This window comes from Xenopus tropicalis, chromosome 9 (genome assembly GCF_000004195.4).
Source record: "Xenopus tropicalis strain Nigerian chromosome 9, UCB_Xtro_10.0, whole genome shotgun sequence".
In the NCBI taxonomy this organism is placed as follows: domain Eukaryota; kingdom Metazoa; phylum Chordata; class Amphibia; order Anura; family Pipidae; genus Xenopus; species Xenopus tropicalis.
In genome coordinates, this window is record NC_030685.2 from 40,048,051 (window position 1) to 40,061,229 (window position 13,179).

Consider the following 13,179-nt stretch of genomic DNA (forward strand, 5'->3'; position numbering starts at 1 on the left):
ACTACCCCAGACAGTGACCTTATTTGATACAGTTAATCAGCATACCATCAGTAGCAGTAGTAAACTGGGAGTAGGGCAAGGTTTAGGTGAAACATTGATCAATTCAGTTCTTATTAGGTTCAGTTTGAGATGCCGTTAATTCAATTTAGAAGAATATAGCTAGGAAGCAGTTTGAGATCTGAAACCCAGTTTCAGTGGTTAGTGAACAGCAGGTAAATACATTTATGTATAATTAGTATACAAATTTAAACCACATAAATGGATGGGATCTTCCAAGGAGAAAGGAAGAAGTACAGAAATAAAATTACAGAACCATGGGGCACCCTTACATTAAGGCTTTTGTTAGTATATATACAGTAAGAACAGTATGAAAAATAATAGGAAGAAGAGAACCAGGATGCAGCCATATCATAGATACTAAGAAAATAAAGATTTGTTTACTGCTTTTCTACTTACTCTTCCATCATGGCAAGCAAATGATGAGCACATGCTAATGTAATATAATGTAGTTGTTTGTACTTTTTGCAGTTCACAAAACCATTTTAAATTTAACTCAGTATTGCATTTTAACACAACAGATTTATTTTGTTTGTCAGGGAATCAAGAATAAAAACTCTTCTTTCAAAATAAACTAAAAACATACAACTTAACCTTGAGATGTACCTTTTTTGAATATTGGGCTGATTAAAGCTGGCAATACATTGGAGACTTGTCTCACTTGGAGATTAGCAGATCTTTCCCCAAATTGCCCACCTTGAGAAGGATGATTTGGGCAGATCTAATCGTTTGGCCCTCAGTCAAAACAATTGGATTACAGCACCAGTATACAGGCTGGAGCGAGGACCAAAAAGCATATAACTTTTTAAAACATAACACAGCTTATGCAAATACATAACAGACCACATCAACAAGCCAATACAGTCCTTGCCCTAGCATGATTTTTATGCCTGCCTGATAAACATCTGGCTTATTTTCAGCCAGATATAGGTCAAGCAGTCAGTCAGAGGGACCCATAAACAGGCAGATAAGCTGCCTGAATCAGCTTGTATCAGAATGTATGGCCACCTTAATATCTCTTATATGCAGCATCTGTAATAGAAAAATCTATGATAAACATTGACTGAAACCTAAACATTAACTCTGTGCAGGTCTATAAGTGTCTTTTCTGCAAGGACCGCTGGAAAGTTTTCTGATAAAGAATGTATATTTGCTTTAGGTTTACAATATCTGTTAATTAAAATACCTGGAGGCAGTGGCTATAGCATGTATTGACCAGTTGATAGATACCTACTGAGACAAAGGAAATCAAGTTGTTGTAGCTGTTATATAACAATTCAACCTTAAGCACGCGTTGCTTACAGATTAAAAAATATTTTAACATGCAATGGATATCCACATTTTTATGTCAAAGAAAGATAAAGCATGAAAACAGCCTTATGCTATGAAATGGTTTTAGAAAGCTTGTTAAAAATACACCTGCTAAGGTGGACAAAAGAACATAATAAATGTATTAATTCAAAGTTTCATAATCCAATAACTTTGGAAAGTGGATTTAATGCTGAGGGGTCCACAGTCTTTAAAGCCATACAAAACTAGAGTGTATAATGCTAAACATAATGGGAGGAGTATGAGGTAATTCTCAGAAAAGGCAAAGTGCATTAAGCATTTTGTAAAAAAGGAAGGCAAAAAGAAATGTCTTATCAAAGAAATGAATAATGTAACAATGGTATCCAGTATTAAAGGAAAAAAAGTTTTTTTATAAGATTTAATATGACACCAAAACTATGGGTAAGGATTTCAGGAAATATGCTCTTAATTATTTTCTAGGGGTATTCAGTGAGGAAGAGAGAAGTGTTTAAATTCAAGTTTTAAATAGAAAAAAGATATTTTAGAAGATATTTTAGAAACCTTTAAAATTTTTAAGTGAAAAGGGGGTTTTATGTTGGATAAGACTAAAACTGCATACAAATTAGATTTTTGTCAATAATTTCAGTAAAATATTACATGTTCACTGTCCATACCTATCTTCCCTCTAAAATCTTCTTGGCTGTGCAAGCAAAAAATGTCTTTTATGCCCACTTATTAAAAGGAGTGGTTCACCTTGAAGTTAACTTCTAGTATGTTATAGAATGGCCAATTCTTAGCAACTTTTTAATTGGCCTTCTTTTATTGTTTTTGAATTATTTGCTTTCCTCTTCTGACCAGTAGGTCCTTCCAACTGACCTCCGAACTCCGATTAGAAGAAATAAGGTTCCATCTAAATATTTGGAAAATATTTTTTACAGTGAGAGCTGTGAAGTTGTGGAATTCCCTCCCTGAATCAGTCATACTGGCTGATACATTATATAGCTTCAAGAAGGGGTTGGATGGCTTTTTAGTAAGTGAGGGAATACAGGGTTATGGGAGATAGCTCTCAATACAAGTGAGGGAATACAGGGGTATGGGGGATAGCTCTTAGTACAAGTTGATCCAGGGACTGGTCCGATTGCCATCTTGAAGTCAGGAAGGAATTTTTTCCCCCTCTGAAGCAAATTAGAGAGGCTTCAGATGGGGTTTTTTGCCTTCCTCTGGACCAACTAGCAGTTAGGCAGGTTATATATAGGCATTAAGGTTTAACTTCATGGAGTGTTTTTTTTCAACCTAACTTACTGTGTTACTATGTGACTCTTTGAGGCTACAATTTTATTGTTATTGTTACTGTTTATTAGTTATCTTCACTTATCTGAAGTAAGTTCTGTCTGTGTAAGCCTGCATTCTTAATTGCATAAACTTTACAACACACATGCAGATACAAATGTCACTGAAGGTGTATGAGACGGAAAATGGCTGTTAGCTGAAAGCTGCTATTTTTTTTTTAGGAAAATGTGATGGTGCTGGCAAACGGAGGGGATATATGACGTACAAATAGTGTGGTTTGGGTGGGAAAGATGTGCTCAACACACATACATAGTAGGAAAGTGTAGGGTTTACATGTCCTTTAAGGATTGATAGCTGAAGGCAGCTCTCCTTTAGGCATAACTAGCCTAAAGTAAAGGAACCATAGTACTGACAGGGATTCAGGCTTAGTATTTACTTCCTATACATTTTCACTGGAGGGGATCTGGACCACTAGCTAGTAATCTAAAGGTGTATATTTAACCTACCAAATAACTCCACAGTGGTGCAAGGGTTACACTCTAAGATCTAAAGGTATTCTATATTAGAATATTTTGAATCATAAACTAGAGTAAATTACTAAATAAAGTAGTAATTAATGCGTATTTATTTATTCAGGGAAAGTAAAGTTTCATAAAATTCAAGAGTTTGATTGAATAACCGCATACCTAATAATAGACATTTTGAAAGGGGATTAAAGGAAAAACCTTTGATGTTTATCTTCCAATTGCTTCTAACACAGCACTGACTTATAGTTTGCAATCTGTTGTCTGCAAAAAAAATCCAGTGAAATCTTTTAACCCAGATGGAAATGTGCTATGCGGCTCACGTTAATGTCAGCTGCTTTTGTTGCTTAGCTAATTCTTTGTTGTGTAATTCAGGTTCTAATCTCTTTGAGACGTGTTTTATTTCGGTCTTTTAAAGGATTACTGCTTTATGAACATTGCATCAGCCTTTTTAGTCTTAAGTGCAAAAATTCCACTATAAGCTACTTAATCAGAAATGTTTCATTTCAACTATGGAGCATCATTTTAACAATTTTCTGTTTATGCTCATAATTATTTTTTATGTACTGTACACTCAGATTTCATCTTTATATGATTTAGTCAAGACTACTATATTCATTCCATAGCAAATATACAACACAGTATACAACAGTTTTAGCTTATACTAATAGTAGATTATAAGGCAAAATAAGTACAGAAAAGGGTAAAGTGCTATAATTTTATCTTCACATGCCCCTTGTCTCCACTGAATTGTGGCTGATACTTTTAGGTGACCAACTTCTGTACAATTATCCTGTATATGGCAATTTTAGCATGTAACCTGACTCCAAACTTGCCTCTTACTTGCCTCTTTAATTGTGCTGGTGATCTCAAATGGTACGTCCCTGTGGCCCCTGTCTTGCAGAAAATGTCCACTGGAAGAAATGATTGAAGAAAGTGAATGCAATAACTATTACATATTAAATAAATATATTCACTCATATAGAGAAATACAACAAACTAATAGAAAATAGAACACTAATAGAAAATTGTGAAAACAACAAAACACCTAAATAGCTGGGAATACCACAGTCAATGATACATATGTACAAATACATCAGGAAGACCGTTATACTTTGTGCACAGACTAAGACGGTTATGTATCAAAATTCGTATTTCTCTCATTTTCATATTATGTTCTTTTCTGAATAACCTCAAAATGCAAATGTTACCGTATTTATTGAAGAAATGTATTTCAGATGCATAAGTTTTACATTTTTTCCACATTTTTTTCCACATTTTTCACCACTTAATAAATATCAAAATCATTTACATTAATGATTATTATCACAAAAAAATAAAAAAAAAAAATAAAAAAAATATGAATATTGAGAAATGAGAGGCTATACCTAAACTCAATGTTAAATAGCAGTTTATATGTGCAAATATTAGTACACACCAAGTTATACATTGAATTACATTTAAAAGTAGAGAGATACACAGTTAATATAACACATCCGCAGCTGAGCATACACCCATCCCTGAATCCAAAAGACACATATATGGAACAAATGTTAAATCACAAGGCACACATGTAAGCAAAATGCAAATAAAATATTCAGAGAAATGAGTTATGGTGTCAAATAGTCATGCTTACAAAGCAAAAAAAAAAAAAATAGCTGCTTATATTACCACAGAGCAAAGAATACATTATCAATAGTTATTTGCACAGAGTGGAAATGTTTAATGGGATAAAAAGAGAAACATCCCAAGGCACAGAAAATGAGTTCCACTGTAGAGACTCTGTAAACTTTATTAACAAAATAGAGCAATATAAAACCATGCTATGATAATATAGCATTATTTCTGGCAAATCCTGGCTTCAAAGGTTGTATTAGTTATTAGGTTTAGAAATATGTTGCAGAATAAATGAAGCAACATTCAAATAGTGTTCCAGTGTACTGTAATTTATCTTTAAGAGGTGCATCACTGCATAGCATAATATATATTGAAACTATTGGTTTTATTATTGCAGCATTTTATGGTCATACTGGAACAGGTATCACAATACTGTCTATCGTCACTTGCATTTCAAAGGAAACTTCTATCAGTCTTCCTTTTACTTGTAAGTCTTGTTCGCATTGATCTTCAACTGGCAAACAAATTACCACGACTTGATAATATTGTTGTCTATGCTTTCCACTCATCTAACTTGTACTGCTAAAGCACATTAAAACTTACAGCTACAGTTTCTAATTAAAAGCCAAAATGCAACCTACTTTGCCTACTTACAAGTCCAAAACAACTACGCCTTCATTTGATCATGTGACATGTTAAGATGGAGGCATCCAACTTTCACACATTATAGATGAAGAAGACTATCTATGTAGGAAAACAACAAATCGCTGGATTTACAAGTGGGTATTTTCCACATTGTGACAATTAAAGATAGATGTAGAAGTAGCCAAAAACACCAATAGTTCTATACCAACCCCACTGTTAATTCTCTAGCCTTCTGGGTGCTCCAGGATGTGGCTAACCCACCTTAGTTGCCCTTTACAACAACAAGGTTTTAAGAAGGGCAAGAAGAGTACCAAGAAGGTAGGCTGGTTGTATTTATATTTTTTATGTCCACATCTATTCAGCAGGCAACATTTTCCTTTATTTGCTATTGCATAACATTACATGGTATCTTTGTGCCATGTTATTTCCCACAGAGAATGGGACTTCTTTCTCACTGCTGTTAAGGCTGATGCACAGGTCTCTCTCTCATGGAAAATGTTATCATGGTTAAGGGAAGTATTTACAAGAAACTAAAATTCCATATAGGTCTCTACATAACACTACATTGGATCACAAATGCAGAAAACACTGCAGGCGTTCATCAGGTAAGTGCCTAGTCATGGCACAGACCAAGCAGCTAGGAAGCAGAAAGAACCTCTTACATTTATTTAGAGACATGGCCTCCCATAAGGATAGATCATAGGAATTTCATGTAAGCACAATTTAAAAATAATATTTTATATTTTTTTTATACAAACCGGATTCCAAAAAAGTTGGGACACTAAACAAATTGTGAATAAAAACTGAACGCAATGACGTGGAGGTGCCAACTTCTAATATTTTATTCAGAATAGAACATAAATCACGGAACAAAAGTTTAAACTGAGAAAATGTACCATTTTAAGGGAAAAATATGTTGATTCAGAATTTCATGGTGTCAACAAATCCCAAAAAAGTTGGGACAAGTAGCAATAAGAGGCTGGAAAAAGTAAATTTGAGCATAACGAAGAGCTGGAAGACCAAATAACACTAATTAGGTCAATTGGCAACATGATTGGGTATAAAAAGAGCCTCTCAGAGTGGCAGTGTCTCTCAGAAGCCAAGATGGGGAGAGGATCCCCAATTCCCACAATGTTGCGCAGAAAGATAGTGGAGCAATATCAGAAAGGTGTTACCCAGCGAAAAATTGCAAAGATTTTGCATTTATCATCATCAACTGTGCATAACATCATCCAAAGATTCAGAGAATCTGGAACAATCTCTGTGCGTAAGGGTCAAGGCCGTAAAACCATACTGGATGCCTGTGATCTCCGGGCCCTTAAACGACACTGCACCACAAACAGGAATGCTACTGTAAAGGAAATCACAGAATGGGCTCAGGAATACTTCCAGAAACCATTGTCAGTGAACACAATCCACCGTGTCATCCGCCGTTGCCAGCTGAAACTCTACAGTGCAAAGAAGAAGCCATTTCTAAGCAAGATCCATAAGCTCAGGCGTTTTCACTGGGCCAGGGATCATTTAAAATGGAGTGTGGCAAAATGGAAGACTGTTCTGTGGTCAGACGAGTCACGATTCGAAGTTCTTTTTGGAAATCTGGGACGCCATGTCATCCGGACCAAAGAGGACAAGGACAACCCAAGTTGTTATCAACGCTCAAGTTCAGAAGCCTGCATCTCTGATGGTATGGGGTTGCATGAGTGCGTGTGGCATGGGCAGCTTGCATGTCTGGAAAGACAGCATCAATGCAGAAAAATATATTCAGGTTCTAGAACAACATATGCTCCCATCCAGACGTCATCTCTTTCAGGGAAGACCCTGCATTTTTCAACAAGATAATGCCAGACCACATTCTGCATCAATCACAACATCATGGCTGCGTAGGAGAAGGATCCGGGTACTGAAATGGCCAGTCTGCAGTCCAGATCTTTCACCTATAGAGAACATTTGGTGCATCATAAAGAGGAAGGTGCGACAAAGAAGGCCCAAGACGATTGAACAGTTAGAGGCCTGTATTAGACAAGAATGGGAGAGCATTCCTATTCCTAAACTTGAGAAACTGGTCTCCTCAGTCCCCAGACGTCTGTTGAGTGTTGTAAGAAGAAGGGGAGATGCCACACAGTGGTGAAAATGGCCTTGTCCCAACTTTTTTGGGATTTGTTGACACCATGAAATTCTGAATCAACATATTTTTCCCTTAAAATTGTACATTTTCTCAGTTTAAACTTTTGTTCCGTGATTTATGTTCTATTCTGAATAAAATATTAGAAGTTGGCACCTCCACATCATTGCGTTCAGTTTTTATTCACAATTTGTTTAGTGTCCCAACTTTTTTGGAATCCGGTTTGTAATTTAAAGCCCAATGAAACCTTCTTCCATGGACTCTTTAAAAGAATATTGTGTGACCTTAAATAAACCTTCTTTTTTCTACTTTATCTCTAGCATGTGAGCTCCAACAAAACCAAAAGGCTCTACTGCTTTACATACATGAGAGAATCTATTTCATTTTGTTTTGTCTGCTAAAAAATACATTACCGATACAGACAGCAATAGACCTTACAATAGATAATGATTGTTTTGCTAGTTATTGTCTCATTTGAATGTTTAATTAAATGTGACTTCTGTTCTGTCTGCATGAGGAATTAGAGCTACTCAAATCCAGTTTTCCTCTTTTGTTCATTTTCTGCTTAATTGAAAGTATAAGTTTATCTTGAAATATACTCTCACCTCTGTAGTAGATCTATCTCTCTGCCAACTGCCAAAGTGCCAAATTGCTATAAACATTTGTTAATTCTCTGTATTTCTGTATTTTTCACATAGTTCACAACATAAGGTTAATTATAAAATCAAATTAAGGTGACTTGTTTTGGTGTAAAAACTCAGGTTCTTTTAAAACTCAGGTAAAGGATTTTGATGTATATATTAAAATAAATTAAAAAGAGGTTCCAGGGGTATACATTAAAGGGGTTCTAGTTTAGAATTTCAGCAGCTATCTGGTTACTAGGGCTCAAATTACCTTAGCAACCAGGGTGACATTTAAATGAGGGACAGGAATAGAAAGATAATTAATAGAAAGTAACAATAACAATAATATTGTTGCATCATAGGGCAATAGCTTTTTGGCTGCTGGGGTCAGTGACCCCCATTTGAAAGGTGAAAAGAGTCAGAAGAAGAAGACAAATAATTCAAAAACTATAACAAATAAATAATGAAGACCAATTTAAAAGTTGCTTTTCAATTGCTGATTTTATAGCATACTAAAAGTTAACTTAAAGTAACTTAAAGTTACAAACCTATGGCTTCCATGTTGTATCCACTAAAAAATTTGCAAAACTGATAAAAAAAAAAATTCACAAACTTGACGTGACCATTACTTTTTTTGACTCAACAGTGACTTTTTTAACACTGTGGCTGCTATTTTTCTGGTGCACCCGTGATGTTTTTAACGCATCCACAATTTTTTTCTAATTCCAAATACATTAAAGTTGATGGGCATTTTTTCTGCAAAAAAATTTTTTTTTTTTTTGTGCAGCGAATTTTCACAGCAGTTTCGTGAAAAAATCCACCAATGGCAAAATGCAGAATTCTGCAGTGAATCCACGACTGGTAAAAATATATACATATCATTATGTACAACACATAATTAGATTATTCATTTACACACCCCTTCTGTCACAGTAATAGCCTTCTTGTGCTTGTACTTTACATATTTTACACATTTTACATATTTCCACATAAATGGTAAATAAAACCTTAAGACTGTTATACAGTGGCTGTCCTCTTCACTATACCTGACTTATACCTGAATTTTTTCAACAAGAATTAAAATCATGAAAGAATACTTTCTCAATTCCGTTTCAGTCATGAAACTCTTAATACTTTTCTCAGACTCTCTCTTATCTGGTGTGGTGCCAATCATTTAGAGCTTTACTGTCTAACTGCTTGGGGAGGCAGAGCTATATAAAAGAAGCTGGAGGGCCAACCAATAAAACATCATTAAATAAGGTAGGTCACTCTCTAATCACTTGACTGTTAAAACTGAAACTCTCTTCCTTTTCCAATAAACAGCTTTATTTACATTTAAAATAGATGACAACAAACCCCACTAACTGCAGGTGTCTCTTGCTGGAGTCCCTCCAATTTCCAAATACCATGTGTTCATTTTACCAGATGAACTCAGCTTCCCTGTTTCCAAGTATCAGCTAAAATTCTTATGTATGCCCTGATGCTAACTTATTTTTCTTGCTATTTCCTTAACTTTCAAATTAAAGCTGTAGAGGAGAGGAAGTGATTAAACATACAATTATAGTGAAATAATAGTTAAAATAAAACTGGCTGGAGAACAGGGAAGGTTAAACTAGAGAGCAAAGAAAACAGAAAATGATATGGGAATAAATGTTAGCAAGCAAGGCAAGAAAAAGAAATATTATTATTTACAATATGACTTAAAATACATATTCAGTGAAGGCACATATAAGGTAGGCATATGATGCAAAGTCCTAATATAAACTATTATAAGTATCTGCTGTGATTATTCTATTGTTTTTCTGTAATTTTTGCACAGATGATTTGAAACGAAGATACTAAGAAGTGTAGCAGCTTTTGCCAGCTATTCATTTTTAGCAACTGAAGGTTGTGCCTGTTTTAGGGTAAAAATGCCTGTGCTGTATGTCTTCCTTGTTTATATTCAAAATAGATGACAATGAAGCCCAGCAGCCTGCAGGTGTCTCTTGCTGGATTCCTTCCAATCCCCTCAATATCATGTGCTCATGTTAACAGATTGTAACTCAGCATCCCTGCTTCCTAAGAGGCAGACCACATATGATCTTATCCGTACACTGTGGCATCTCTAGGTAGCTGAATTACAGTACTGTAGCTATTTCAGCTGGAAAACAAACGAGCATTCACTACTGGCAGTTCGGAGGTGGATTGCATTTCAGTGCATATATGTTTGGAAGACAGAACTGCAAGGGTTTTTTTGCAATCAGGACTCAATGTTCATGCCTTTTGGGCATGGGTAAATTATGAGGAAGGCAAGCCGAAGACACAGAGCTCTGTTTGCTGTGTGCCTGAACTTAGTAGCCCTGTTGTTTTCTACAACAGCATTTATTACAACCTACTGGTGTGAGGGAACACAGAGAGTGCCCAAGCCGAACTGTGGCAAAGACAAAAAGACAAACTGTATCAACTACAATGGTAATGAGACATACAATGGAACAAATCCTAATGTGATTCATTACAGCTGGGAGACAGGAGATGACAGGTTTCTTTTCAGATACTTTCACACAGGTATCTGGTACTCCTGTGAAGAAAACATAAATGGAGAAGGTAAGTTTTCTTTACTTCTGATGATAATACTGTAGAGATCATATTGTGTAATTTGCTTTATGTTTTAATTAAAATGTAACTGAAAAGTATATTTATTATGCAGCTTACCATTAGGAGATTGTTTTGTATTGTTATGTTAAATAAATGTGTGCAACACATCACCCAACCAAGCAACCAGGTTAATTTGGGTTTGACACCATAGAATGATATAACATTTATAGCTTTTATAAACTCTACTCATAGAACTGGTTTATTTAAACATCAAATATATGATTTACTTTTTTTCCCTTTATTTATAAAGTGCGGACACAGTTTACCCAGGACATTACTGAGGTTGCACTAAAGTTATATCTTTTAGCTTATCTTTAATAACAATTCTTTAAACAGTTTTGTAGGAAAAAGTTATTTACAAATTCTAATTACATTGTCAGAAGCATGAAAAATATAGATTGCACCTAAGCACTTTGCCATATTCATTAACAATATGTTTGAAACTACAAAAGAGTTTTGTCCTACCAGTTCTGAGTTTTAGATGTACAATAAATGACTTAAATGAGAGAGCTCATTTACATGTATGCAAACTGCAATTTAGGGTGCAAGTCACCTTTTTTTAACCATTATGCATTTTTTTCCATAATTACAGTGCACTTGTATTGTGTAGTATTATATGTATTTATATAGAACCCAGATGTATTTTAGAGTGCTTTACAAAAAGGGGTATAGTTGTTATAATTAAGTAAGTGAAAATAAATACTTAAAGGGGTGGTTCACCTTTAGGTTAGCTTTTAGAATGTTATAGAATGGGCAATTCTAAGCAACTTTTCCATCGGTCTTCTTTTTTTTTTTTTTATAATTGTGCCTTCTTTTCTTCCTAACTTTCAAATAGGGGTCACTGGCCCCAGCAACCAAAAAACTTTTGCTCCATAAGGCTTCAAATGTTTTGTTATTGCTACTTTTTATTTCTTATTTTCTATTCATGTCCTTTTCTATACATATATCAGTCTATCATTTAAACAACTACATGATTAATAAGGTCATTTAGTATCTAACAACCCTATAGCTGCTGAAACTTCAAACAGGAGAGCAGCTGAACATAAACAAAAAGTGAAATAATTCAAACACTACAAATAAAAAATGAAGACCAGAATATTTATCTCTACATCATACGAAAGGTTAATTCAAAGGTGAACAACCCCTTTACATGTTAGAAGTTTCAATAATATCCCTGCTCTAAAAAGCTTGCAATCTATTAGAAAGAGGAGACAGACAGATATGATGCTGCAGAGGAAGACTAGCAAAGTGCATACCACTGGAATGCACTTTAAGGGGCTATGAGAAAAGTGTTAGCGTGGGAGCTTCTCTGATGCAAGATGGTAGAGCATTCCAGAAGCGTTGGGCAATCGACAGGAATGTTTTTATGTGTGGCTTTTGAGATGAACTGTATGGTCGGTAGAAATCAGGGTCCTTAAGGGAGTTTATAGGAAGATGAAGACAGATATATAGCATGGAGCACAAGGATGCAGGGCTCTCAAGGATAGGATACAAATTTATACTTATTGCGCCACTTGACTAAGAGCAGGAGAGAGACTTCAGTATAGTGTGACCAGACCACTTGAAAATGTAGACACATGTCTAGAAAATCCAGCTGAACGGACTGCACTGATTTCAATCTAATTCAATTGCGATCAGTGCTGCTTTAGCAGTAGAGGGACAGAGGAAGTGATGCATTTTTGTGGCAGGTAAGGGAGAGGTTTAAAGTGACACCTACATACCTGCCTTGTTAAACTGGATGTAGGATAATGGGCAAGTGCACTGTGTCTGTTAAAGGAAAAGTATACCCCAAACAATGTCTCTATAAAATATACTGCAAAAACAAGCTCCTTTGTAAAACCCTGCTTCATCTAAAAAAAACGTTTTCATTAAAATATACTTTTTCAGTAGTATGTTAAATTGGGTAATCCTAAATAGAAAATTGCCATTTTAAGAATTAAGCGCTGCCTCCTGGGATCATAGGATTCACAGTGCACACAAACAAGCCGAAGCACACATACATGCTAGGCCACATCAGCCAATTAATGGGCAGAGTTCTGTCTTTTACTTCCACACTTATTCCTGTTACAGTTAGAGCTTAGAGATTCTTTAATAGGTCAATTAACAAATTATAAACTATCTGTTGGTTAAAGGAGAAGAAAAATCATTTTGGCATTTTACTGCCAATAGATTTGCCACGTTAGTACCACCTAGAATGCTATATTTATTCTGCAGAAAACGTTATCATACCTGAGAGCCCCTGAAGCATTCTCTGATTGCAGCTGCCATTTTAGCTTGGTGTTCATAGCTTCCTGCTGCAGCTCTAGGCGTTATAGCTCAGATCACACATTTTAAAGGGTGGGGGGGAGTGAGTTTTATGAATTCTTACGGGAGGGGG

The 13,179-nt window shown here is 35.4% G+C and overlaps 1 protein-coding gene across 1 annotated transcript in view; it reads left to right on the forward strand.

The window, feature by feature from the left end:
- The first annotated feature begins 10,191 nt into the window (after positions 1 to 10,191).
- gsg1l (GSG1 like) overlaps positions 10,192 to 13,179 on the forward strand; it is an 87,367-nt gene continuing 84,379 nt past the window's right edge. The window contains exon 1 of the mRNA XM_018097635.2: positions 10,192 to 10,751. Within this exon, the coding sequence (XP_017953124.2) occupies positions 10,448 to 10,751 (304 nt within the window). The 5' untranslated portion in view covers positions 10,192 to 10,447. The remainder of the gene's footprint in view (positions 10,752 to 13,179) is intronic.